Here is a 27,841-nt window from a genome sequence, read left to right on the forward strand (position 1 = left end):
GTGAACTCGTTTTATGCTTCAGGCAGTGTTCTGCTTCAGGCACAGGGCACCACATTCTTTCCCTTGGGTGAAGCTGGGGTTGCGTTGGTTTATCATCCCTCCTGTGCCTGCAGCTGCACGTCTGCATGTACTGCTGTGCTCTCTCGGGAGCTTTGTCCTGTACTGCAGATGACCTGGGAACAGCTTCCTTCCAGCTTCTAGTTGTACTCCACCGTAAGAGCAAATGGAGAGCTCTAGGAAGCTGGTCCTGCCTAGCCTGTCCATTACATCTTCACGAAATTGTTGCCATGTGAGATGTCTCAAAAGGTTTTGCCATTTAAAATCCCTCAATGCGTTCATTGTGTTTTGGGAAGAAAAATGGACAGCGGTTTGATCACTGCATTCCCCTCTGAAGAACCTTTTCATGGACTTTCTTCCTAAACTAAAATGGTACTTAAAGAAATTTGGGGAGAAAGTTTGGCCTTGTTTTGGCAGAGGTTCCTTGGTTACTTAGTTTAGTTGTAGATGCATATGCCAAAGCGGAGCTCTCAGGATTTTACTCGGAGAAGGCAGTGGCACCCCACTCCAGTACTCTTGCCTGGAAATCCCATGGACGGAGGAGCCTGGTGGGCTGCAGTCCATGGGGTCGCTAAGAGTCAGACACGACTGAGCGACTTCACTTTCACTTTTCACTTTCATGCATTGGAGAAGGCAACGGCACCCCACTCCAGTACTCTTGCCTGGAAATCCCATGGACAGAGGAGCCTGGTGGGCTGCAGTCCCTGGGGTCGCTAAGAGTCAGACACAACTGAGCAACTTCACTTTCACTTTTCACTTTCATGCATTGGAGAAGGAAATGGCAGCCCACTCCAGTGTTCTTGCCTGGAGAATCCCAGGGATGGGGGAGCCTGGTGGGCTGCCGTCTGTGGGGTCGCACAGAGTCGGACACAACTGAAGCGACTTAGCAGTAGCAGCAGAATTTTACCGAGATCTCTCAGTAGCAGAAGTAAGTTGGTATCTTAAATGTATTATTAAGGAACAGTAATTACTGCCAGGAATTACTTACCTTTTCACATTCTTAATAATGTCTTCAACAGAATAAAGTTCTTAATTTTAATGAGTACAATTTACTAGTGTTTTTTTTTTTCCTTTCTGGTTAGTTTATTTGTGACTCACTTGAGAAAATCATTGCTTATGCCAGGATTATGAAGCTATTTTCTCATAATATCTTTTAAAAGATTTATTGTTTTATTGGCAGTCTTTCTGGAATTTATTTTTGTATATATTATATGTGATGTGAGTTAGGACCAAGGATCATTTTTTTTTTTTCCAATATGAGTTTTCTATTTAAGCAACACTATTGAGCACTTGCTTTCCATTGCATTGGAACCTTTGACATATATTTGTTTGTCTATTTGTGCATTTTCTAATCACTTCCATTGGCCTGTTTGTCCTTAGTGCCAATAACTCAAAGTTTTAATTAAAATAGCTTCATAATAGATTTAAATATTTTTAAACAAAGCTTTTGGTTTCATTGCTTTTTCTTCCTTTTTAATTTCTTATTTTTTATTTCATTGCTTTCTTTTCTATTTGGCTCCACCATGTGGCATCTTCCCTGATCAGGGATTGAACCCCTACCTCCTGCACTGGGGTGTGGAGTCTTAACCACTGGACCATCAGGAAAGTCCTATTTTGTTGCTTTCTGTTCTTTATTGTTTTTTCTGTTTGGCTTTAATTTTTTGAAGTTTTTAAGATAATAGCTTAAGTCATGTAAATCTGAGATATTTCTGGCATAGATGCTTGGTGCTATTCATTTTCCTCTCAACACTGTTTTTAGCTGCATCCTACAAATTTTGGTATGACATATTTTCATTTTTATTAAATTCAAAATACTTTCTAATACCCACCCCACCTCCTTTTTTTTTAATCTCTGTGCAGCCTTTGGAATCTTAGTTCCCTGACCAGGGGTTGAACGTAGGCCCTTGGCAGTAAGATCTAGAAGTCCTAACCACTGGCCCACCAGGGAACTCTGATACCCCTTTCGATACCTTGTTTGATCTATGCATTATTTAGAAGTGATATTTAGTTTACACATAGTTGGAGATTTATCAGAAATTGGTTTCTCATTTAATTGTACTGTGATCAGAGATCACATTTAGATTAGAGTGTTCTGTAAATGTCAGGTCAACTTGGTTAATAGTGTTGAGGTTTTCTCTGATTTTCTTTCTTTTCATCTTTAGTGATTTCCTTTCATTTTGTTCTATCAGTTACTGAGAATGAGATGTTGAAATCTCTGTTTGACTTTTTTTTTTTCAGGAAAATTACATCTCTTCTTTATTTTTAAATTATCCTTAATATTACTACATTTGCCGATGGAGAAAACATGTATATGCTTGAATGTGAAGGATGGGGCTAGGCAATGTAGATGGAGTGTAGGACCGGCAGCTCCTGAGTGAGACTGTTGGTATCAGTGTTCGAAAAGCTTCTTTTTCGGTCTTTTTTCTACCATGAGAGACTAAGCAGAATCCTTTTTTATTATTCAGTTTATTTAAACTAAAAAATAAATAAAACAAAATGCCCTAAAACATAGCTTATCTGTTTTTCCTCCCATATACCTCTGTCTCTGGCATCAACCAATCAAGTCTTTTGTTAACGATTCCATGCACAAGGAGAGGTCATATGGCATTTATTTCTCTGACTTAATTTCATTTAGCATAATGCCCTTGATGTCCCTCCATGTTGTCACGAATGACAGGATTTTTGTTTTTGTGGCTGAATAATATTCTGTTATGTACATCTCCTGCAATTTCTTTATCCATTCATCTGTGTGTAGGCACTGAGGTTACTTCCGCATCTCGGCTATTGTGAGTAGTGATGTAGTGAACCTGGTGATGCTGATATCTCTTTGAGACAGTGATTTCATTTCCATTGATTATATGTGCCCAGAGGTGAGACTGCTGGGTCATGTGGTAATTCTGTTCTATTTTTAATTTTTTGAACTGTTTAGATTGTTTCCCAAGTGTCTGCTCCAGTTTACATTCCCACCAACAGTGTACAAGGGTTCCCTTTTGTCTACAGCTTCACCAGCCCTTGTTATTTCTTTTTGATAGTAGGTATTCCAACAGGTTGAAGGTGACATCTTACTGTAGTTTTTATTTTTGTTTTGTTTCATTTTTTGGCTGCGCCCTGCAGCATGTGGGATCTTAATTCCCCGACCAGGGATCAAACCCATGCCCCTGTATTGGGAGCATGGAATCTTAACCACTGGACCACCAGAAAAGCCCTCTAATTCTTCAAACATTTTGTATAATTCACCAGTGAATCCATCTGGTCCTGAATTTTTTCTTTGTGGAAAGTTTTTGCTCTTTTGTTGTTTTAATAAATTAACGTGAATTTTATTTGTAAAATTTCTTGTTGCTCTGGGATTACAGACAAGCCTAAAGTCTTAGGAAATCAGGTTCAGAATTTTACTGCTGTGTACGTGGGGCTATTAGTAGCATCTTAATACCTGTACTTATATTGTGATTTCACACATATTATTTCTCTTAACCATGGGAGATAGAGGAGCCAGCTATGTCTCTCATTTCACCAGTGAAAAAATTTAAAGAAGGAAGGAAACAACACTTACTGAGGAATGCTATAGGTACAACCTCTTGTCGCTGCTGGTAAATGGTAGGACCTGGCCTTTCTCTTCCTAGTTTGGTAATCTTCCTCAGCAACTAGGTTTGAAGAATGTACTTGGATGCTCCATCCTGTTGGACTCTTTGCAACCCCGTGGACTATAGCCTGCCAGGCTCCTCTGCCCAGGGGATTATCCTGGCAAAAATACTGGAGTGGGTTGCCATTTCCTACTCTAGGGGATCGTCCCAACCCAGGGATCAAATCCAAGTCTTCTGCATTGGCAGGTGGATTCTTTACCGAGCCACCTGGGAAGCCCCTTGAAGTATTACTCTCAAGCTGTCTTAGAGTGGAAGGCATCTTGAAGACTTTCTAGTTTAGGACCATACCAAGGATGGTCTGTGAACCTGTACTAGTCTGCAAACTGCCAGTTATGGGGCCACAGCAAGATAAATTTGAAAGTTATGAATAAGCTCTGAAAACTTTTATCACGACATAACATGCCTCTACATCCAGGTGCAGCTTCCCATGGTTAACTTGAGAACCATTCATTCAGTCCATTTTCTGTGCAATAATAGAGTCTTTTTAAATAACAGTGTTGGCAGTTGATTAGTCACCCTACCTTTATTTTCCCTTAAAGACTTAGCTGTTTCTCTCCTCTTTCTATTATGACACTTCCATTCTCTTAGTTATGCAGATTCAAAGTCATTATTGACTTTCTTATCCTTCATGCCCAGTCACCAAATTCTTTTATGATAATGGCCCTTACGTGTCTTGTTCTTTCTATTATCTCTGTGGTGTTTTACTTTTAGTGACTCCCAGTTGTTAGCTGTTGACTTTGAAATCTGTATCTCTTCCCTAAAAGTGCTCAAGTTTATAATTTCCAACGGGTTTTCTACCACTCCCTTCGATGGCTCCACTGCATTTTAAATTACGTAGGTCTAAAATGGAATTTGAGCTTCTCAGGTGGCTCAGTGGTAAAGAACCCTCCTGCCAATGCAGGAGATACGGGACATGGGGGTTCACTCGTGGATTCGGAAAGATCTGGAGAAGGAAATGGCAACACACTCTATTATTGCATGTGTGCTAAGTCACTTCAGTCGTGTCTGACTCTTTGTGATCCTATGCGAACTATATAGCCCACCAGGCTGCTCTGTCCATGGGATTCTCCAGGCAAGAATACTGGAGAATCTTGTGGGTTGCCACACCCTCCTCCAAGGGATCTCCCCAACCCAGGGATCAAACCTGAGTCTCTTACGTCTCCTGCATTGGCAGGAGGGCTCTTTACAGTTAGCTCTACCTGGGAAGCCCTCCAGTATTCTTGTCATGGACAGATGAACCTGGTGGGCTGTAGTCTGTGGGGTTGCAAAGAGACGGACTTGACTGTGCATGTATGCACGCAAAATGGAATTTATTTCCTACCCCAGATTTTCTCTTGCTGCTGTTTCCTGGTCTTTGCCAGTGGAACTGCTGGGTGATAATTGTCCCTTTGGCTTCTTCCTTGCCAAGCTGACACATCTTTAATACTTGCCCAGCTGCCATCTTGGTGTGGGGTCTTTGTTATTTCTTACCTGGAGGTTTTTTTTTTTTTTTTTTTTAATTTTATTTGTTTATTGGCTGTGCTGAGTCACAGCCAATTGATGCTGCCAGAACTCTTTCTTGCCTGGAAAATCCCATGGATGGAGGAACCTGGTGTGCTGCAGTCCATGGGATCGCTAAGAGTTGGACACGACTGAGCGACTTCACTTTCACTTTTCACTTTCATGCATTGGAGAAGGCAATGGCAACCCACTCCAGTGTTCTTGCCTGGAGAATCCCAGGGACGGGGGAGCCAGGTGGGCTGCCGTCCATGGGGTGGCACAGAGTCGAAGCGACTTAGCAGCAGCAGCAGCAGCAGCAGCAGCAGCAGGGCTTTTCTCTAGCTGTGGTGAGCAGGCAGTACTCTTCATTGCACTGTAGAGAACTCTTGTAGGTTCTCGGTGCACAGGGGCAGTAGTCGTGGCGCGTTTTCTTAGTAGTTGCAGTTCACGGGCTCTGGAGCACAGGCTCAATAGTTCTGGCGCACAAGCTTAGTTGCTGAGAGGCAGGTGGGATCTTCCTGGACCAGGGATCACATCCATGTCCCCTGTATTAGCAGGTGGATTCTTTACCACTGAGCCACCAGGGAAGCCCTTCCCTGGGGTTTTATAATAACTTCTTCTTTACTTTTTTCTTCTGTCTCTTTCTCCGTTTATATCTGCCCATGTGTAGTCTTTCTCATGCACAGCTCAGTTATTGTTAGCTGTATTCCTAATAATCTACAGAGTTCTTCATTGCCTGTGGAATACAAGTTAAATTCTCTAATCTGGCCTTTATGTTTGGCCTTACCCATCAGTACTCTCCATACCCCGCTCCTTAGCCCACCTAAGCTCTTCAGTCCTTGCTGTTCCCCATCCTGTCCATCTCTGTTTCTTGGCATTTTGCTTTATCCTTGTGAGATCTCTTTCTTTTCTCATCTTCAAATTCCACCTTTTCTTCAAGGTTCTGTTCTGTTGTCATCTCCTCTACAAAGCCTTTCATCCTGGAGTCTTTTCAGTAGGCATTAAAAGCATTTTATCTGTACCTCTCCTATGTTACTTGTTGTTTTCTATCTCACATTAAACATACTAACAGCATTTACTGGCCCTACCAGAACTCTCAAGTGGAGACCTGCTGTGAGACTTAGGGAGCAATTAAAAGAGTCCTGTGTTTTATGCCATGGAAGTTCTGGGTAAGTAGATCTAGGGTGGGTTTCCCAGGTGGCGCTAGTGATAAAGAATCCGCCTGCCAGTGCAGGAGACATAAGAGACAGGGGTTTAATCTCTGGGTCCAGAAGATCCTCTGGAGGAGGGATAGCAACCACTCCAGTATTCTTGCTCGGAGAACCCCATGGATGGAGAGAGGAGTCTGGCGGGTTACAGTCCATAGGGATGCAAAGAATTGGACATGACTGAAATGACTTAGCACACATGCACGCATATCTAGGGTAGGTCTTGGGAAATTGAAATTTTAATAGCTCCTAGCTTTTCACAAAGCATGACAGACATAGAGCAAATGTTGAATGTCAAATAGAGGAAGAGATTGAAGTGAGATCCTTCAGTTGGTATATCTGTAGTAAAAACTGTGCTGAGGAAAACATGACTTAGGACATATACTAAACAGAAGTTTACAGCGTAGCTGGTTATGAGCTATTTTGAAGGAAAGAGGGGTGATACCACTCAAGAAGAGAAGAGAAACCGAGCAGGATTTACTACAAATTAGTAAGATACTAGATATCATTTGGAGTGTCACGCATGTGTTGTTTATGTTATAATATAAGAGAAGGAAGGTAATATATAACACAGGTTGGTTTTTCCAGTCTTATGTGCATTATTCCTAATAGTAAAAAAGGAAAAAGAATGAAGTCACATTTGTTCCCTAGGAAAATGACTTTGTTAACTTCCCTGTTGGTGAAGTGAAGTGAAGTCACTCAGTCGTGTCCGACTCTTTGTGACCCATAGATTGTACCCAACCAGGCTCCTCCATCCATGGGATTTTCCAGGCAAGAGTACTGGAGTGGGTTGCCATTGCCTTCTCCCTGGTGGTAGACATTGCTAACTAACCACTGAACTGTTTCTTTTTGAGCCTGATGTGCTCTCAGCATCCTTTTCAACATAGTGCTCCGGCCAGGGCCACCCGTCAATCAGTATTAGCCTAGAGACAAAAAGTGCTCAGTCGAGTCTGACCCTTTGCAACCCCATGGACTCTAGCCCACCCGACTCCTCTATCCTCCAGTGGATATTCTTGACCCAGGGATTGAACCCACATTGCTGGCGTCTCCTGCATTTGCAAGCGGATTCTTTACCACTGCACCACCTAGGGAACCCAAAGACAGAAAAGCCTCTGTGTAATTCCCTGGGGTGTGAAATGTTTAGGATATTTCCTTAGTTTGAACAAATGCTGTAGAATGATTGTGATCCCTACAATCAAAATTCCTTTAGTGCTTAGCAAAAGAAGGTAGTTAAAAACCAGTGCATCTGAAAGGGCAGCTCTTAGATGTATTCACTGCTCCATTTCTGGTATGACCTATCTTTTATGAAATTATGCTGAGTGTTTCATCATAACCTTCATGTCATTTATTCAGACTTTCTAGTAAATAGAAGTAAAGAAATTATTTTCTTCCCCCAGATACCTCTTCACTTAAAATTTAGAAGACACAGATAAATGGAATGTCTCAATTATGACAGATTAAGAAGTTTAAGCCTCTTAGAGCATTGGATTGTCTCTACTGCCCACTTAGTGTTAAAACACTGTACTCGTTTTCAGCTGCTCTACTGAATTCTGTTCCTCTCGTTTCATCGTGTGTGTTCATGAGCCACCAGTTTCAGCCCTGTACATCCAGCCCCCTTTCCTCAACCTACACCTCCCATGTAATCAAGTTTTTTGCTTCTCTCCCTGCACTTTCTAGGTCGGATGATGATGACACGGAGAGTAGGAGCTCCAGGGTGACCCAACTTTGCACTTACTTTCAGCAGAAATATAAGCACCTCTGCCGCCTGGAGCGGGCAGAATCTCGTCAAAAGAAATGCCGGCACACACTGAGGAAGGCCTTGCTGCAGGCGGCTAGTAGAGAACCAGAGTGTGCTGGCCAGCTGATCCAGGAACTGCAGAGAGCTACACGCAGTCGAGCCAGGTCAGAGCTCCACACAGCCACCTGTTTTCTAAGAACTCACCTTGTCTTGTTTTCTCTATTTTTTGAGAGGATAGTCAAGACACAGAGAGTGGTGGACATATTATCCTGAAGTACTTAAGCCCTGTATTTTGGTTTTGTTGCTCAAAGTTCTATAGCGATGGCAAACTAATCCTGCCACAGCTGACCGTAAAAAAAAAAAGTATTACTAGAATTTTGCTGGAGTTCGATTAGAATTTTAGTAGAGAATTTGAGAATGCTACCTGTCTTTAAAAAATACAATGCTTAAAACATTTCTTGTTAAGTAATTTCTTGTAAAAGTAATACTTAGTTTTTTTTTTTAACTACCGAAGTGGTGTTTTATGTTTTTGACTTTAATAATAAGCTTTTTCTTATATGAGCATTTCCATTACATTTTCTGGTAATATATACATTATCCCAAATATTATACTCAGAATGTTTTATTACATTGGATTTCTTTGGGGGGGAAAAGATCCCTTCTGTTTATAATGAAGATATTTGCTTATTGTGAAAGTTTGAAAAATATGGAAAATAGCAGAAAATCTCCATAATATCACCATTCACAAAACAGAATAAGCACTATGAATATTTTTATTCTTTTTCCTTCTAGTCTTTTTCTCTATGTGTGTGTGTGCAAATAAACGTTATATATGTAAAACATTTTGGGGTTTATATACCTAAATATTACCAGAATTATCTCAAGATGATGAGATTATTGATAAAGTTTTAAAAAATTTGTAGTTTGTGTATTTTAATTTTTCATGGACGATCATGAGTCATTTGAGGGAAAAGGGGTTTAAAACAAGCTGAAAACTAAAAATTAACCTTTGCTTTGTAGCTATTGATCATATTCCTTACATAACGATACTATACTTTTTGAAATTTCATTTTCATTTTGTGTATTTTGATTTTCATTGTATTTGCTTTAACAAAGTAACCTATTTTCCAGTTGAGTATCTCAAAAAATAATATGCCCTTAAGAATTTTCTGCTTCTTGGCATATTTGGAGTGGTTTGAAACTATGTATGGGTATCTGACATACCTCCACGGTGACTGCAGCCTGCAGTATTTCCTCTCGCTTTTAGAACTCTCAGCCTCCTCTCATGGAGATAGTGTCTGCACTAGAAGGTATTTAGGGCTTAACTTACTTCTTACGTGGTCAGAGACTTGTCTTTCTCAGAGAAGCATTCTCAGATTCCCCTGACTATGTTTGATCTCCTAATACATACGCTCTTGTGCTCTGTACTCTGCTTCATTGTATAATTTTATACTTATATTAATGTCTCTCTGTCATACCAGACGAGGGCAGGGACAATGTATATTTTGTTTTTAATCTCCAGTGTTGATGAATGAATGAATAGAATTGAACAAGTGAGGGTCTGTTTTCTATTTGTCAAAAGAACTCACTCATTTTGATATACGTTTTAAAATAAAGATATCTAACATTTTTATGATATGCTTTCAAGTGTATAATTTCAGTAGAAATTTTAGTTTTGTCCATCATGAAGCAATCTAGATGTAGATCATTGTGTATATTGGGTCTCATATATTGTACAACTCTGTCAAAGATGTGACGTATAAAGAGACTATACTGTGAGTTTGGGACAATTCGCTATCTGTATGGAAGCTGTACTTAGCTATGATTTTTAACTGGCAGAATCGACCCCTTCTTATCATCTCCCAAACCACCTTTAGTGATGTTTTTCAGAAAATTTCATGATAACCATGTGTTGCAAGACAGACACCAAGATGAACTCAAATTACAGATCTCAAATTTATGTGATATCATCTATGTTCCCCATGATTAATAAAATGCTTTATTGCTCACTACATTGCTGATAAACATATGCCAGTGTGCCATAATCATTCCTTGGTGATTAGTTCCTTACTTCTTTACATTACATATAAGGTCTTCAAAAATCAACTCAGTTGACTAACTTCCTCTGTATTTAATATTTTTGTTATCAGAGGCCTAGTTCCACAGAACACATTTAAAAAGTTGCTGTTAAATAGTTTAGAAATTGAAACCATAATGGCTGCCTTCTAATAGGTATTCTTAAAATATGGTTTAGATATAAACTAAACATTAAAATATTCTTTATCTAGTAACTTTGTCATTTATGTGTGAGCATGTAGAATAAACCATTGAAATAGCTTAAAATTTATAAACCTGAGTGTCAATATCTTATAGCCCACAATTCTGAAGAAAGATAGTATTGTTTGTGTGGAATCTTCTTTTTTAACAGGGGATCCAGTAGAGCATATAAACTGGAAGCCCACAGTAAATATTTTCATGTTAACAGCATCAAAATCCTTGTTTTGTTGGGATTATTCTCTATGGGGATATTGAAATCCTGACTTTGGGTTTATTTTAAGAGATAGATTGGTGAGTTAGAACATAATGATGATTCTAAAATTGAAGCCAATGGTTTACTTTGAAGTTTAGGATAAAGTAAGTGAGGGCTGTGTTGTACCACTAGGCCTGGCAGATGGTTGAGTAAATTACTCAAGAGTTCAATGAAAGTTATCCATTCAAATTAGAGAGCTACCTTCTATTTAAATCTAGACCAAGAGAAATTGGGCTTAGCTGCCAAAATAGTAAAGCTTCAATTTTTGGAAATTGTGAGCTTAATGACCTACTTCCTCACTCGTGATCCTGACAAACCTAGTAGAACTCTTAATTAAAGCAGCTTCTAAGGCAGCGCCTTTTTGCATTCACTATATGAAAGTTACAATTGTAATAGAAATATTATATGTAACTTAGATTCTATATGACCTTTTCTAATTAATGTATATCATCTCACTTAAATCCTTAGAAGGATACTAGAAACAAACAATTCAAAAGATTTTTCAATTTTTGATGCCTGACTGGTGACTCAATGCACCAAGCAGATTCTTTTTCCATACTCAGGCACGTGTAAAGGCCTAATAGTTTATGACATTTGATAGAATTACATAGATAGCATAGTTTTTATACTTCCAAGAATTAAAATTTTTTAAAAATTTAATGTTTGTATGAAACTATGGAAGGATTACAAACTAATAAAATGAACATATATTAATTAATAGAGCAAGTGGAAGCTGGCAAATTGAGACAGGGGTGGAAAGGAGATTCTTCATTGGTTAGCTTTCTGTTCCGGCATCCCATTCCTCATGTATTAGGTTCATTATTTTGCAGATGTATTGTTCAGAAGCTTTCTGAGGCCAAAATCTAACAACGTTGATAATAGTGGTGACTGACAACCATTGATTCTTTACCATGTACCATACTCTATACTGCATGTGGTGTTTTAGATGTGTCTTTTGGCGCTTGCCTGTCAGCTAGAGGACTCTTTATCTGCACTCCACAGGTGAGGAAGTTGAGACTTAAGCAAGGCTAAGTAACTTGCCCCAGATCACAGAGCCAGTAAGAGGTAGAGCCAAAATTCAGAACCAGGTCTCGTCTGATCTAGTCTTGTGGTCTTCACTATTTTCTACTGCTTCCTTGTGAAGTAAAAGAAACCAAAATATCACTTTTTAAAAAGCCAAACAAAACCCCAAAATAGATAGACATAGCTGAGGTCAAATTATAATGTAATTGTTTGTTTTGTCAGTTGGGGAAATATTAGAACTGGTCATTATAATTCATACTTGCATATTAATTAATGAATCTAGGTAGTTAAAAGTGTGAATGTTATAAAATAGTAACATTATGGAATAATTGCCCTAGATTCTTAAAGTATTTTAAAAAATTCTTATGTTTTTCATTCCTTAGCATAAGTCGGACCACGTTGAAGGAGATGGAAGCTGCAGCGTGCAGTGGGACCGTGAAGGGCGAACAGTGCACCAACAAAGCCCTTCCGTTCACCAGACATTGCTTCCAACGTATCCTCCTAACTAACCTGAGGGCACATTGGAAAGTACTAACTCGTTGGGTGATATATTTCATTCTTAAGTCAAGTGAATGATTTTTGAAATCATAGCTGTTTAGTATTTAAAATAGTTTTTATATTACTTCTGATTTTCTTGGTGTTTACTCAAAGTTTCTTGCATTTGTTTTGCCCAAAAACTGAATAGCTTTTTTTTTTTTCTGCTTGTTGCTGCTGCTGCTGCTAAGTCGCTTCAGTCGTGTCCGACTCTGTGTGACCCCATAGATGGCAGCCCACCAGGCTCCCCATCCCTGGGATTCTCCAGGCAAGAACACTGGAGTGGGTTGCCATTTCCTTCTCCAATGCATGAAAGTGAAAAGTGAAAGTGAAGTCGCACAGTTGTGTCCGACTCTTAGCAACCCCATGGACTGCAGCCAACCAGGCTCCTCCATCCATGGGATTTTCCAGGCAAGAGTACTGGAGTGGGGTGCCATTGCCTTCTCCGTTTTTCTGCTTATGTCATTATAATTCTGTATTCAGCAATTATATCAAAATGAGCAAAATGGACAGCAAGTAGTAGGTTCTTCCAGTGGCTGTCATTTAAATAAAATTTTTTTAAAAATAGGATTCTGGTCCTTCCAGTAGTTGTAGGTAGTTTGTAAGAGATAACCATGACACTCATTGACAGGAAAATCAAACCCCATTATTCAACAACCGTGTCTTTAGTCTTCCAAGAAGGTTAAACAGTTTTACAGTTTTTTGTGTTTTTTTTTTTAATTGTGGGATTAATTTGCTCTTTTTATTGAATACATTGCTGATCTGAAATGTATGAAAGATAACAAACATCATTAACTAGGAAAGACGGTATCATAAGACAGAATATACATGAGGAAAACCTATGTTAAGGAACTTCAGGATGATCATGAAATCTTATTACTTTCACTTCTATTAAACATTTAAAGTTGAGTAGGATTTTAAAAATTAATATAGTAGCAATTACTTTTCTTTACTATCTTTCTGAGTTTTTCCTTCCTTTCTCTTGGTATTGTATTTTCACAGCTTTTTCAGCAACAGTTTCTATGCAGTAAAGGTTTTTTTCCTGTATGTTTAATTGTAAAAGCATAAAGGAATAAATGAAAGATATTCCCTTAATAGATATAAAGTATATCTGTGGAAATATATAGTGGCCAAAAGTATTAATGCTTAAAAATGATGATGACAAAAAGCTGATGTTCCACTTTTAATAGTACAGGTTTAATTTTAAAGTAATTTTTTATAAGTTAGAAGTTTGAGTTTGGTATTGGAAATGTGAAGTGAAAAATTCAAATATGGATAGATGAGTTTTTTTGTAATTAAATCTTTAACTGTTTATTCTTGATTAGCATCTTAGGCAGAAATTTTCCTTAAAAGAAAGTTTTGTTGTTGTTTAAACCATCATAGTGTAACTTTTAGGAGTTAGTATGTTAGGAAGGAAATGACCTTGCTTCTCTAAATAACAGAAATCAGAATGGTCATAAGCGAGACTCATGTTAGGAGCTCATTAGCAATATAGACTCCTTTAGAAGTATCTTCTGATAACTGAAGATGATAGATTCAACTGTTACCATTTTCTGTAATAGTAGTTGGGTTGGCTCTTTAGCTTTCGTAGAAAACAAAATTTATGATTACTAAGCACAAGTAACTGAAGAAATACATTTTATATAGAAATTGAAAAATTAAATTGTTTCAGTGTATTTTATTCTTAACTTAAAAAAACCCCAGATATCCTTTTAAACCGCTCTCAGCAACTCTTCTCAAGTTGCACAGCCAAGTTTGCAGATGGACAGCAGTGTTCTGTGCCCGTCTTTGACATTACACACCAGACACCTCTGTGTGAAGAACATGCCAAAAAAATGGTAAGTTCAGATTTTATTTTCTGCAACATAGGCTTTCAAGGTTTTTTTTTTTTTCATATTGTTATTTTAAACATTTTATTGAAATATATTTGACGTGATGATGTGTTGATTTTTTTTTCTCTGTAGTAAAGTGACTCCGTTATACATGTATATACATTCTTTTTCATTATGGTTTATCACAAGATATTGAATATAGTTCCCTGTGCTATACCGTAGGACCTTGTTGTTTATCCATCTTATATATAATAGTTTGAGGCTTTAAATGGTTTGATAGCTATCCACAGTAGGAAATATTTTGTGACTTGGAACGAACGATGTGTGTGTATATATCACTGAAACAAGTTTTTGTGAAGCTCTTTTAGTACCTCATATTTTGTAGTCTGTTCTATTTCACTAAAAAAAATGTTGATAATAAACTATTGATTAATTTTATACCCTCATTACAAAAGAAACTAGAAAATATTTAGTAGTTACTTAGATATGGTCATTTTGCTTATTATCTATACCTTAGTCTATACTTCTTTTTTTTTTTTTACCTTAGTATTTTTACATATCTTTTTATTTTTTTTTTAATTTTTATTTTTTAGAACTAAAAAAAAAAAAATAGAGGATAAATATATCTACTTATTGAAATACCAAACGCAAAAAAAATAAAAAAGTTTTAGTTCTATACTTCTTAAGATACATTTTCTTATACTTAAGCAGAGTTTCCAAGATCTTTCTTGCCTCATTTCTCTAGGTTTTTGCTTTACTTGTATATAACTCTGTGAATGTCTTGCTTATCTGGTAAAATTTCAGCCAAAAGCCAAACCCTATTATAATCCCATTGAATTTAATTATTGCTTTAGTTAGTGCTGGTAGCATAAGCCCTAATTAATGCAGAATAATTGAGAGGAGAGACAAGTCTGAATCAGTGAACTGTCTGAATTATATAATCACTTAAGATAAAGGCAGTTCCCCATGAGACCACTCCTGAGTTCTGCTGTTTGCAAAGTATTGTGCTATGTGCCTGTGTGCTGAGTAAGACAGCCTTTACTTGCTATGAACATATTTCAGTTTGCAGGGCTGCGACAGGGTCACCCAGTGGCTGCTGCACAGGACTTCATATTGTAACACTGTGGTCTTGGCATGGCCACTAGCTAAGTGCATATCGAGAATTTTTTAGACCTCATTCTTTTTAGACCTCAGCTGTCATATATTAAGTTTACTGGCTGCTTCTTCCTGAATGTCTTTTGGTTTTTAGATTTACGTTATTGACCATATATTTTGAAATGTTCTATACTAAAATTATGCATACAAATGTTGAGTAATTATTTTAACATTTAAAATAAAGACATTTTTGTTAGCTCATTGAGGCTTTATCATGGTTAAAGAATGACTTTCATATGTTTTTTGAAGCACTTTTGGGGACCTTCATTTGTGGTCTCATGGACCCTTGGTAACACAGGCTCTGTAGCTTTCAAACCACTGAAGTAAATGATCACCATTCTAGCATACTTCTAATAAGACTAGGAAAATATTGTTAAAAAGCGGGGGTCTATACTTCAGGATCTGCTTTTATTGATTCAGTGAGTTGATCAGTATAACAATTATGTGAATACTTCTAAAGAAATTGAAAGCAGTTCATTCTTTTCAGCTGGTTAAATATTCTATTTAGACAAATTCAGCTGGGCAAACATAAGGTTAAATTAGTATAATAAACTTAGTCATAAAATAATATTTATTATGTAATAAAAATATAGTGTAAATAAAATTATATTAATCAGGTTTTTAAAATCAGTTTTTAAAATTATATTAATCAGGTTTTTAAATCAGTTTTTAAAATTATATTAATCAGGTTTTTAAAAGGTACCTTTTCAATGCAAAGTTTTTACAGTGATACAAATGATACAAATGGTTTTCTTTCTGGAGGCAGTTGTAGAATCTGACACTGGTTTGAGCTATTTTTAAGTGAAAAATTACATAAGAGAGTATAGCAACACTTGTATTCCATCAGTGCACCAGTGAGAGAATCTCAATGGTAAAAACCATGCTAATCTCATGGCTCTACTTTCCAACTATACACCATCATTTTTCCCTACATTATTGTAAAAGTCTCGTAATTAGGCTCCCTTCCTCGTGCCATGCCTCCTGCACCCACATGTGCTGCTTGCATATCAGTCGGTGTAGACCGTGTACATGGGTCCCACTGTCTTTGAATTACATATAATAAAGTTCTCTCTTTTCATTGTGCAGTTCTGTGAATGTTGACAGTGCATACAGTTGCATAAACACACCACAATCAAGATACACAAGAGTTCATCACCCCCTCAAAAGTCACTAGTGCTGCCTTCTGTAGTCAGCCCTTTTTTATCCTCACTGATCTACTTCTGTCTCTGTTTACATTTTCCAGTGTCTTATAAATGGAATCGTTCAGTATGTAGCCTTTAGAGCAGGCCTTTCAGAATATAGATCTGATTGTTTTAGTTCCCTGCTCAAAACCTTCCATTGGCTTCACATCGCATCTAGAATCCAGTTCAAAATTCTTAATCGTGCCTGTGAGGCACTTCCTCATCTGGCCCTAGCAACCTCTCCAGCTTCATCTTACACCCTCTCCTCACCTCTAGAGCTCCAGCAACACTGGCCTTCTTGCTCTTTCTTAAACGCTTTACGTATGCCTCCATCTCGAGAAGCACATGGCAACCCACTCCAGTCTTCATGCCTCCTTTTGCCATGGCAGAAGAGCCTGGCAGGCTACAGTCCAGGGGGGTCTCAAAGAGTCAGACATGACTGAGCAACTCAGCACAGCACAGCACAGCACAGCACGCTCCCATCTCAGGGGCTTTGTACTTGTTTTTGTCTTTTCCTGGAATGTTCTTTCCCCAAATTCTCCATGTCTCACTCCTTCATATCATTCAGGTTTCTGATCAAATGTCCGTTCATTTCCACCTCCCCTCTACTCTGCCACTTTTTATTCTCATTTGTTGTTGTTCAGTCACTAAATCGTGTCTGACTCTTTTGTGACCTCATGGACTATAGCCCACCAGGCTCCTCTGTCCATGGGATTTCTCAGGCAAGAATGAGTGAAAGAAAGTGAAAGTCCCTCAGTCATGGAGTGGGTAGCCTTTCCCTTCTCCAGGGATTCTTCCCAACCGGGGATTGAACCCAGGTCTCCTGCATTGCAGGTGGATTCTTTACCAGCTGAGTCATAGGGGAAGCTCAAGAACACTGGAGTGGGTAGCCTACCCCTTCTCCAGTGGATCTTCCCGACCCAGGAATTGAACTGGGGTCTCCTGCATTGCAGGCAGATTCTTTACCAACTGAGCTATCAGGGAAGCCCAGGCAAGAATATTGGAATAGATTGCCATTTCCTTCACCAGGGGATCCTCCCAAACCAGGGATCGAACCCAAGTCTCCTGCATTGTCAGGCAGGTTCTTTGCCACTGGGCTACCAGGGAATCTTCATACTCTACCTGTTTTCCTTCCTAACATTTGTATTTACCTCATGTTGTATTAATTTGTTTATTTTCTGAATCCCCCTACTAGAATGTAAACTTCACAAAGGCAGGAACGTTGTTCATTGCTGTATCTGCAGTGCTTGGAGCAAAGATACTCCATAAGTAATTGTTGAATAAATTATTGGTAGGCACATGGCTTGTGGGGTTGGGGGAGATTCTGGATTAGACTCAGCCGCTGGATAGGACAGCCATTGGTAGAAGCGACTCAAGCTGTACGAGGTCCAGGCTGGCAGACAGAACATGGTATTCAACAGGAATGAACTCATAGAACAGAGGGTAAGTTATTAAATGGGTTGTTGTCCTGCAGAGAAATATTAATAGAAGGGGACAGTTGAGAACGCTGGGAGTGAACAGTGTTCATGAACAGTATTTGCGAACAGTGTTTGTGAGTTGCGTAAGTAAAGGAATGCTTCTAGGACATGGGTGCTGGGCTTTCTGGAGGAGCCAAGTAAGGGGATAGCAAGAGCCAGGCGGGGCCTCGGTCACAGGCAATTCTATGTGGAGTGTTGTCAGGATACACAGCATAAGCATAGAAGAGTAAGGAAGAAGCCTAGAACCAGAACTAGTAGGGCTTGTGTATTTCTAACTAGAGCGCTCTGACTTCCTCATATTCAAGACCCACGCTGGTGCTAGAGGGAGATCCTAGAGTGCATGCCAGCTCCTGGTGGGGACTGGCGGCTGCTTATTCACTGCATAGTGGGCATAAAAAATGCAGACATCAAGTGTTGAACCGAAAGGAATTACAGAGGCTGGAAAGCAGCCTGTCTTCTGTTGTTTTCTAAATTTGTTTGCAACTTTTGAGTTTGCAATTGTGTTTGGATTCAGGTGTTTGGCTGGGATTAACCTTCTTTTAGATTTCTTGGATTTATGCTTAATTTTATTCTTTCTTGGTATGTTTGTTGCTACTGATACTTATTAGTCTTCAGATCTTTTAATGTATTTGGTTATAAAAGTTATTACTGAATTCATCAACTCAAAGGTGAAATCAATCATAAAAACCACAATTATTATATATACCACCCAGATGGAAAAAATGTTGCACAGTGCATTTATCACTTAAATTTTTTATTTTATACTTATCAAAATAGCTTTTTTAGACTTAGACTTAAATATTTTTATCTTCTATTTCACTCCTGATTTCAGCTAATTCTTGATGTGTGAAAGGCAGTATGTAACATGTGCTGTAACACAGCTTTGTTCTCTTTGTGATTATTTTCCTTTCTCATTTGGTTGTTGCTTTGCGAAAAAAAAAAAAAAAAAGGTAGAGGTGGGGATTGTGGTCAGTTCTTTAATAATGACTATTTGCTTCGCTAATAACAGTTTTCTACCTTGCTGCTTTCTGTGCCTTTCTGCATACCCATGTTTTTCCTCTACATTGTAAAACCAACAATGCACGAACCTCAGTTCAAACAAGGAGAGTACAGAGAGCTACGACCAACTTCAAACATGTAGGCAGCAGCAACTATAATGACCTGGCTGACAGAGATAATAATATGCCATTATTGTAAAATGCTCCCCCACTGTAGTGATAGTGAAATGTGCATCTGGGAATTGATGAAATACCGTATTTAGATTTAAGGCTACTAGCTGAAGAAAGCTAGTTATAGTGCAAGCTGCTTGTTTTTGCTGGTTCTTTTTCCTTTCCCTCCTCACTTAACTGCAGCAGTTTTATAAAGCTGTCTCCCCATTGTCTTCTCTCTTTACCATGTGAATTATTTGAAGGACTTCCACTGTGTCGCAACTTCCGAGTCTACACCTCCATCCCTTTCTTGCATCCTGTGCACCAGATACAATTTTCTCCTGCCCTCACTCCCTGCCATCTTCACACCTCAAGCTGTGTGTGAGCCCAGCTGAATTCCTTAACTCTGATTCTGTTTATTCTGCTGTGTTCGGTATCCCACGAACGGCATCCTCACCTAACAATCATCTCGACTAGAAACTCAAGAAACACTTGAGAGTTTTATATTCTCCTCATCCTCACCACATCCACGCAGCTGTCACATGTTGAGAATTCTCTCTCAGCAGGCCCTTGCTTTTCTGTTCTTGCTCACTTTGCCCTCAGCCGTTTATCTTCTGATACCTGTTGAAATCACCCTCTGATTGGAATTTTTGCCTTCACTCACTTGCCTCTTCTCTTTATTCATTTACAGTGCTACTGGCAGATTAGTTAATCCTTTTATTATTATCCCTGTTACTTTTTGGCTGCACTGGGTCTTCGTTGCCACACACAGCCTTTCTCTTGTTGTAGAGAGCAGGGGTGCACTCATGTTGTGGTGCACAGGCTCTAAGACATGGGCTTCGGTAGTTACATCGCAGGTTCTAGAGTGCGGGTCGGTAGTCGTGGCACACAGGCTTAGCTGTGCTCCACAGCATGTGGGATCTTCCCAGAACAGGGATCGAACCAACGTCCCCAGAATTGGCAGGCGGGTTTTTATCCACTGTACCATCAGGGAAGTCGAGTTAATCCTTTTAAAACATTTGCTGTCATCAAAAATCATTCCTGATTGCCTACAAAATAAAATTTAAAATTCTGAGCAGAGTATTCAGAGTCATACAGGATCTGGTGCCCGACTTCCTCACAGCTGATTTTTATATTTGACCCTCCATCATATCCTCAAGCAATAGGCCATCCCCAGTTATTTGCTGTCCTTTTTGTCTCATTTGTGCTATTTCCTTTAGCTTAGAGTGGTCTTCCCCCTTTCCCAACAACTGAAAGTCCTATTTATCCTTTAATCCCACATAACTACAAATAATGAATTTTCCATTTGCATACCCTTAGATGGTATTTATATCATCATTGCCTAGTTTTTCCTATAGTATTTATGTATACTCGTATTCATGTTTTTCCCACGGGCTTCCAAGTAAGTTCCTCTGGAGTGCAAATCAAGTTTTGTTCGGTTCTTTTATACCACAGCACCTGTGACAGTGCCTTTTTAAGTGTGGAATGAGCTTTCTTTATATATTGAATTGATGTGAATTAAATTTTAAAATGAATTTCATATTCATTTAATTATTGTTATACATAGTTTGGGGCACTATATAAAATAATGAGAGATATAAGTGTTTTTTTCAGATAGCGGTTTGCTTTTTCCTGAATAATCTGAGTTGAAAAATACCCATTTATTCATTCCAAAGGATAATTTCTTGAGAGGAGATAGCTCCCGTAAAGTTCAGCACCAGCAGCAGAGGAAACCCAGGAAAAAAACCAAGCCTCCTGCACTTACCAAAAAACACAAGAAGAAGAGAAGGCGTGGACCTCGTCGACCCCAGAAGCCCATCCCCCCTGCAGTCCCCCAGGGGAACCTCAGCATGCCCACCAGCGTCTCACTGCCAGTGGAGGCCTCCCACATGCGGTCAGTGACTGCGCCAAGACTCACGTCTCCTTTACGTGTTCTGATTGTTCTCAGAACATCGGCTTCCTTTCCTGTTGGAAGTAGGCTAAAGGCACCCTGTGGTGTATCAGCCTAGACTCTGTAGTTTCCAGTAGGATTTTTACCAGATACTTGACAGGTTTAGATCTGTAAGTAAAGTTTTTGATTAAAACCCAAGAGAGCAGATGCTGATATTGGGAATTTAATTGTCTATTCTCAGATTTTTCTGTTTCAACAGAAATTGCATATATGTTCCAACAGAAACATTCCATCAGAAATGTGATGCATTATTAATTTTGACAGGGGAAAGCATTTTGACCCGATGAATGATGCTTCTGTTTCAGCTGCAAATTTCAGTTTTATCTTTTTCTTTTTTTAATTATTTTGGCCAGATTGAAAATTCTACCAGAAAATAGTAAGACACACTTGATAGACCAGATTGTAATTTGTTCTGCTAGTACACCAAATTGCAATTCACTTTACTAATTTGCAGTAAAAATAGTATCTCAAACTGGTTTCCTTCTCTTAATACATGGGTGAAAAATTGTAGAAATATGTGACTGCATATGGGGAGGTCTGCCGTTCTGGTTTCAGATCTTAAAGTAGGCGAGGAGATTATTTTGAGTTAGGGTTTTCCATTTCTGCTTCTGGTGACTTGGTGCAAAGGTAAAGTGGGAATGGTGGGCCAACCGTGTCATCTTCCCCAGGAGCCCGTCCACACCGGAGCTGAGCGCTGATGAGTTGCCGGATGACATTGCCAATGAGATCACTGACATTCCACACGACTTGGAATTGAACCAGGAGGACTTCTCTGACGTCCTTCCGCGGCTACCTGATGACTTACAAGATTTCGATTTTTTTGAAGGTATGGTCAGTATTTTGACTCAAGAAAACTCGTTTTTCAAATGAATTTTCTCTAAAAAGAGGGAAATAGTTTTTAAAAAATACGTTCAAAGTATTCCTCCTCACATGTAACATGGACAGAAAATATAAAGTGCCTGAAGCTATTTTATTTTCTTTAGAAGGCATACACTTTTTAAAAAATGATAAATTAGGCTTAGTAAATCAGTAGGTTTGATAGCTAGGTTTATAACTTTATTCCTTTAAAATGAGTAGTGGTGGTGGTGGTGGTGGTGGTGGTTTAGTCACTAAATTGAGTCCAACTCTTGCAACCCCCTGGACTGTAGCCCACCAGGCTTCTCTGTCTATGGATTTCTCCAGGCAAGAATACTGAAGTGTATTGCCATTCCCTTCTTCAAGGGATCTTTCCGACCCAGGGATTGAACCTGGGTCTCCTGCATTGAACTGAGCCACAAAGGAAGCCCAAAAATCAGTAATTTTAGTTTATTTTCTAACCTTTTCTTTTTGACTACATTGCATGGCTTATGGGATCTTAGTCCCTTGACCAGGGGTCATGGCAGTGAAAGCGCTGAGTCCTAATCACTGGACCGCCAGGGAATGTCCCTACTTTAGTTTGTTTTTGAATAAAGACATTTTAAACTTGAGTTTATTGAACTTTTCAGAACTTGTCTTCATTTTGATACCCCACCTGGTACTTCAGTTGAAGTGCACTTTTCCACAACAAAGTTTGCTTAACCCCACCAATTGTTTAGTGCTTTCAAGGGAAATCTTTTCTACTCTGAGAATGTTTCCTTCACCATTAAAAACTGGATATTTTTATAGAGATTACTCCAGTTCCTAACAGTAGATTTTTGATACTGGAAAGGAAATCAGTGTGGCTTCCATTTTATGAAAATTCCTTAGAAATGGGAGACGTGAGAGGGGAAGAGCAGAGAGTAACGCACAAACGTGGGAAAAGGTAACCAACGAAGTGAGCTGAGCACTTGCTTTTGTGCTGAGATACATGTGTGAGTTCTGGGTTCTGGGTTCACGGCTGTCCCTCCAGCTGAAAGAGCCCAAGAGCAGAAGAGCTAACAGGACTCCTCCTGCACAGCCTTTTGTCTCAAATGTGAACCGATTAATATGTTTTCTGTTTTAATGTCTTAATATAACTTCGGGTAAAAACATACCTATAATCAGATAGTGACCCCGGGTTTTAATTAGGTAATCCTTAGATTCCTGAGCATTGCACACTGTGTTGAGATGGCTGTGAGAGTGCTGTCAGTGACCCGAAAATGTGATTCAGGCTCACCTGTCCTGCCATGAATATGTCACTCTTGCTCTCCAACCCAGCCCTTAGTAGAATGTCGTGACAGATAGTTCCAATGTATGGTTTTTGTGGTCAGGATGGTGGAAGCCCCACTGACTTGTTGATAGCTCTTGTTTACCCAGGAAAGAACGGAGACCTCCTCCCCACCACCGAAGAGGCCGAGGAACTTGAACGGGCCTTGCAGGCCGTGACTTCTCTCGAGTGCCTGAGTACCATTGGGGTGCTCACCCAGTCAGACGGTGTGCCCGTCCAGGAGCTGTCAGACAGAGGAATAGGAGTGTTCTCCACAGGGACGGGAGCGTCGGGGATCCCGTCCTTGAGCCGAGAGGTCAACACGGACCTGGGGGAGCTGCTGAATGGGCGTATAGTCCATGACAACTTCTCTAGCCTAGAGCTGGATGAGAGCCTGCTCCGTTCAGCTACCTTGTCTAACCCACCTACACCCCTGGCAGGGCAGATCCAGGGGCAGTTCTCTGCCCCCGCCAGCGTCGGCCTTACTTCTGCCACTCTGATGAGCCAGAGTGCCCTTGGGGAGAGAGCCTTCCCAGGACAGTTTCATGGACTTCATGATGGCAGCCATGCCTCCCAGAGGCCACATCCTGCCCAGCTGCTGAGCAAGGCAGATGACCTAATCACCTCACGACAGCAATACAGCAGTGATCACTCACACTCCTCGCCCCATGGAAGCCATTATGACAGCGAGCACGTGCCGTCTCCCTACAGTGACCACATCACCTCTCCCCACACGACATCCTACTCTGGTGATAACATGGCAGCTACCTTCTCAGCAGAGATGCCCGTCATGGCGCAGCACTTGCTCCCGACGCCACTTGAGGTGCCACTCGGAGGGGTCGTGAACCCCAGAACTCACTGGGGCAATCTCCCCGTCAACCTCGGAGACCCCTCTCCGTTCAGCAACCTTCTCGTCGCTGATGGGCATCTTCTTTCCACGTCCCTCTCCACGCCGCCCACCACTTCGAACTCAGAGACCACACAGCCTGCCTTCGCCACCGTGACCCCCAGCAGCTCCAGTGTGCTTCCGGGGTTACCGCAGACCAGCTTCAGTGGCATGGGGCCTTCCGCTGAACTGCTGGCCTCCACCTCCCCCAAGCAGCAACTCCCTCAGTTCAGCGCAGCCTTCGGCCACCAGCTGAGTTCTCACAGTGGCATTCCCAAGGACCTGCAGCCCAGCCACAGCTCGATAGCGCCTCCCACAGGCTTCACAGTAACAGGTGCCACAGCTACAAGTACCAATAACGCATCTCCTCCCTTTACCTCCCCTAACTGAGCGTGTCTGTGTGTTTGCGGGCAGGTGGGGAACCTGGTGTTTTCTATCTTCTTTTCCCTCTTTATCACCCACCCCCTCTGCCCTTTTTCCTAAAGAAGATTTTAAAAATAACAAACGGGGACTAGAGGAGAACTCCCCTTTTCCAATTAAAACAAGTTCCCGCTGCGGTGGACCTCGCTTCAGTGTTCACATGTGCTCCTTGGCACTGGTGCTCGTTCCCTCCTGGCGGGTCCACCTTCCCCCCAATGGTTTCCTTAGCGGCTCAGCACAGTGACTGGATAGAATCGACTTTCAGCAGCAAGTCCTAGAAGTGGAAGATACCTCAGATTACCAGTGCCCTTTACTATTTCCTAGTATTGCAGATCAACGCTTTCCATTCTAATACCAGGTCTTTACACAGGTGGTTCTAGCTAGAATGAGCCTGTTCATCGAGTTCTGTGTAAGAGATGGCAAATGGTGTGCAGAGGCAGATTCAAGCCTCTGTCTTAGCACTAACTGCTCAACAAACACCACATGAGGCCAGGATTCCATTCCTAATTGTGATCATGTTTAATTAAAAAGAAAAAGAATTAGTCTTTTGACGGCCTGTGTGTATGTGTGCACCCACGCGTGTATTTCTGTGCAGGGCAGGAAGCAGCTGTCCCATTGTTGTTTTTTGTTGTTGTCTTATTTCCTAATAAGTAGAAGTCTCTTCTCCTTTCCCACATCTCAGAGCCCTAATAAGGTTGGCCATTCTTTCCCACTGAGTTAGCCGACCTTGGTAAATGGAGAAGGGTGGCGGTCTGGCGGCGTGAGTAGCACAACCCTTTTCTGCTAAGTTAGCCCAGAACACAAAAAGCTGAATTCACATCAGTGCCCGGCGGATGTGGTGAAGAGCTTGGCCAGAGGGACTGCAGGGGTTGCTGCGATTCTGAGGTCTGGTGGTTGGTTGTGTTGCCTTTTTAGACACACATTTGTTTCTGAATCCCTCTTCCATGGAATATATTCGCAAGATGTAATTAAAGAAAATATTTTGATGTGAAAAGCAGGATAGTTCAAGATTGGTTTGGAGAGATGGGATCTGTGAACTCCTTGATCCATCTTTTGCTTTGGGATTTTTCATGTTTACAGTAGTGATTCTTTGGTAAAGTTTGTAAAATGTTGATGACACTTGTAGAATCAATGTACCAGTTGTGAAGTGACATGTAATATCTGAAGGATATACATTTAAAATTTTTCTTTCAAAGCAAAATATGGAAATTAGACATAAATCTTACTCACCCTTTGGTACTTTTAAAATAATTTTAAGTATTTAGGTTTAAGTTTGGGGAATTTTTTTGAGATACCAGATCTTGAAGGTTAAAAATCATATTGGATAGTTTAGTAAGTTGGTGATTATGAGATGAATATGTGAGGTTTCTTTTTAACTTGCCTTCTCCCCGACCCCCCCACCCTCCGCCCAAGGGTGGAACTAGATTTTAAAGGCATCTGTTCTCTGCTTTTGCTGAGAAGTTTCACTGTCCCTTGAGATACCATTGGCTATTTATACCTGAATCTAGTCTAATTTACATATATATATTTTAAAAGATGCGTAGAGAGAACATATCTATTAATGATGTGATATAATAATTCATTTGTCAGGGAATATTTGATCTTAATTCCTTTTCAATAGGTAAAGATTTGGATGTATTTTCCTACTTCCTCTATGTATTTCTCTTTATGCCATGCTAATTCTAACCAGTCCCTTCTTTTGAAAGCTTTTCTTTCTCTGCTTTTTAAAGGAATGATGGTGATCAGCAGGCATTATGCAGATACCACGTGCCTGACATTATGGAGGGGAAATGTCACATGACTGTATGAAATCATGATATACCCTATTTTGTATTTATTGAAGTTTTCTTTTTGTGGGCCAAAAATATGTTTGTAATATATTTAGTTTTTTTTTAATCATGATAATTGATTGGAAGATTTATTTTTTAATAGCTTTGCCTTTTTTGCAGATTGAGAAATTTCTAAATTATAAAATTATGTCACAAAGCAAAATTATATTTGGTAGCACCGTAAATTTTTATTCTGAATGGTGAGAACAGATAATCTGAATATTTCTCACCTGTGAACCTATGTTAGTAAGCTTTTTAATTTTAATGTACTGTAATGAAATGATTATGAGTAGTTACCTCCGCTCAAAAGTGTCATTTAGTTCACTGAACTCTTCATATCCCATTATAACCATCACATGCTAATTGTCCATTCTTAGTGATTTGATTCCGTCTCCATTGTGTACTAATCACAGGTTGTAGCAGAGCAGCCCGTTGACTTTCTTTTTTACTGAGGTAAAAGTGGTACATACACATTGACTTTCTTATCAGCCCTTCTTTGACAGTGAAGGGAAAGTCATGGGATGTCGATTTGAATTTTTCTGGCAATTTGTCCCTCGTGGTAGCTGCTTAAAATTCTTCAGTTATCAAAACTGAGTTTGCAGTAAGTTGCACATTTTATTGTTTGCAATTTTCTGTTTTCTGTGCATTTTTAAGCCCTTTCCTGCTTTCTGGTAAGGAGGCATGAAATGATCAGGAATGTTGCCAGTTACAGCTTCACACCAAAAACTTTTGAGTAAATTCGTTTTTGTGTAGATGCCCATGATAATAGCTGGAGAAACGGCCCCCGTAGAAAGTACCCATGTAGATTTAAGAAAGTAGCAAAAAAATTTTTTTCTTCTCACTTTGTCTACTTCAAAACAAATATCCAAGCTTGCGATTCACTTTACTCTTGCTGTTTCTTGTGAGTCCCTTTTTGGAAAGAGAAGAACATCTGTGAACCCAGAGATAACCATTACGTTGTTGGTTGAGCTAATGGAGCAATTTTAGTCTCTTAGCGGCAGGTTTGCTATTAACATGGAAAGAAAGCAATGAAATATCTTTCACTCCAGAAATATGAAAATTAGTGTCTTTTAAAATAGCACTTAATGCTCCAATAAGGCAGTACTGGAATCAGAAACAAATTTTATATAAAGTTCTATCTTATTACATGGATACTAGTTTTCATTTTAGTGTTAAAACTCAACTCATGAGAAATAGTGGCAGAGAAGGTTCACTCTGTTTCTGCAGTTCTTTGGGACCATTTATAAAGGCCAGTTAGATTGTGTTAATGTGATTCAATTTACAAAGTTGCTGCAGTTAATGGATACATTCTGTGCTCTGAGAATCTGAATTCCATGCTAATGTATAATGTTCACTGGCTGTGATCTATAGCATCCGAAGGAAAGATGTGTTTTTCTCCTTTACGGTCTCTACATAACTGTTAATATTATTTTAGTTAAAGTGCTTAAGACATTGATTTCCCCTGTAAAAATGGCTTAGCTATTTGCACATCTGGGTAGATTATGTAGTTAGTAAACAATCCACAATAGTAAATAGCAATTACATTTAACCCACCAAGTGACAGACTATGCAATGGAAAAATTTTCTAATTATCACCACATAGCTTAT

At 39.7% G+C, this 27,841-nt stretch overlaps 1 protein-coding gene across 3 annotated transcripts in view; it reads left to right on the plus strand.

Moving 5' to 3' along the window:
- The window catches only part of INO80D (INO80 complex subunit D), a 59,457-nt gene extending 33,161 nt beyond the window's left edge, over positions 1–26,296 (plus strand). For 2 of the 3 annotated variants that reach the window (XM_018060489.1, XM_018060483.1), the window contains exons 6-11: positions 8,063–8,287; positions 12,060–12,169; positions 13,915–14,048; positions 20,681–20,898; positions 21,624–21,781; positions 23,209–26,295. In XM_018060489.1, coding sequence (XP_017915978.1) covers positions 8,063–8,287; positions 12,060–12,169; positions 13,915–14,048; positions 20,681–20,898; positions 21,624–21,781; positions 23,209–24,374 — 2,011 coding nt within the window. In that variant the 3' untranslated portion in view covers positions 24,375–26,295. Of the gene's footprint in view, positions 1–8,062; positions 8,288–12,059; positions 12,170–13,914; positions 14,049–20,680; positions 20,899–21,623; positions 21,782–23,208 lie in introns of all 3 variants that reach the window. The other variant, XM_018060495.1, reaches the window with a different exon arrangement.

The sequence above is a fragment of the Capra hircus genome, chromosome 2 (genome assembly GCF_001704415.2).
Source record: "Capra hircus breed San Clemente chromosome 2, ASM170441v1, whole genome shotgun sequence".
Lineage (NCBI taxonomy): Eukaryota > Metazoa > Chordata > Mammalia > Artiodactyla > Bovidae > Capra > Capra hircus.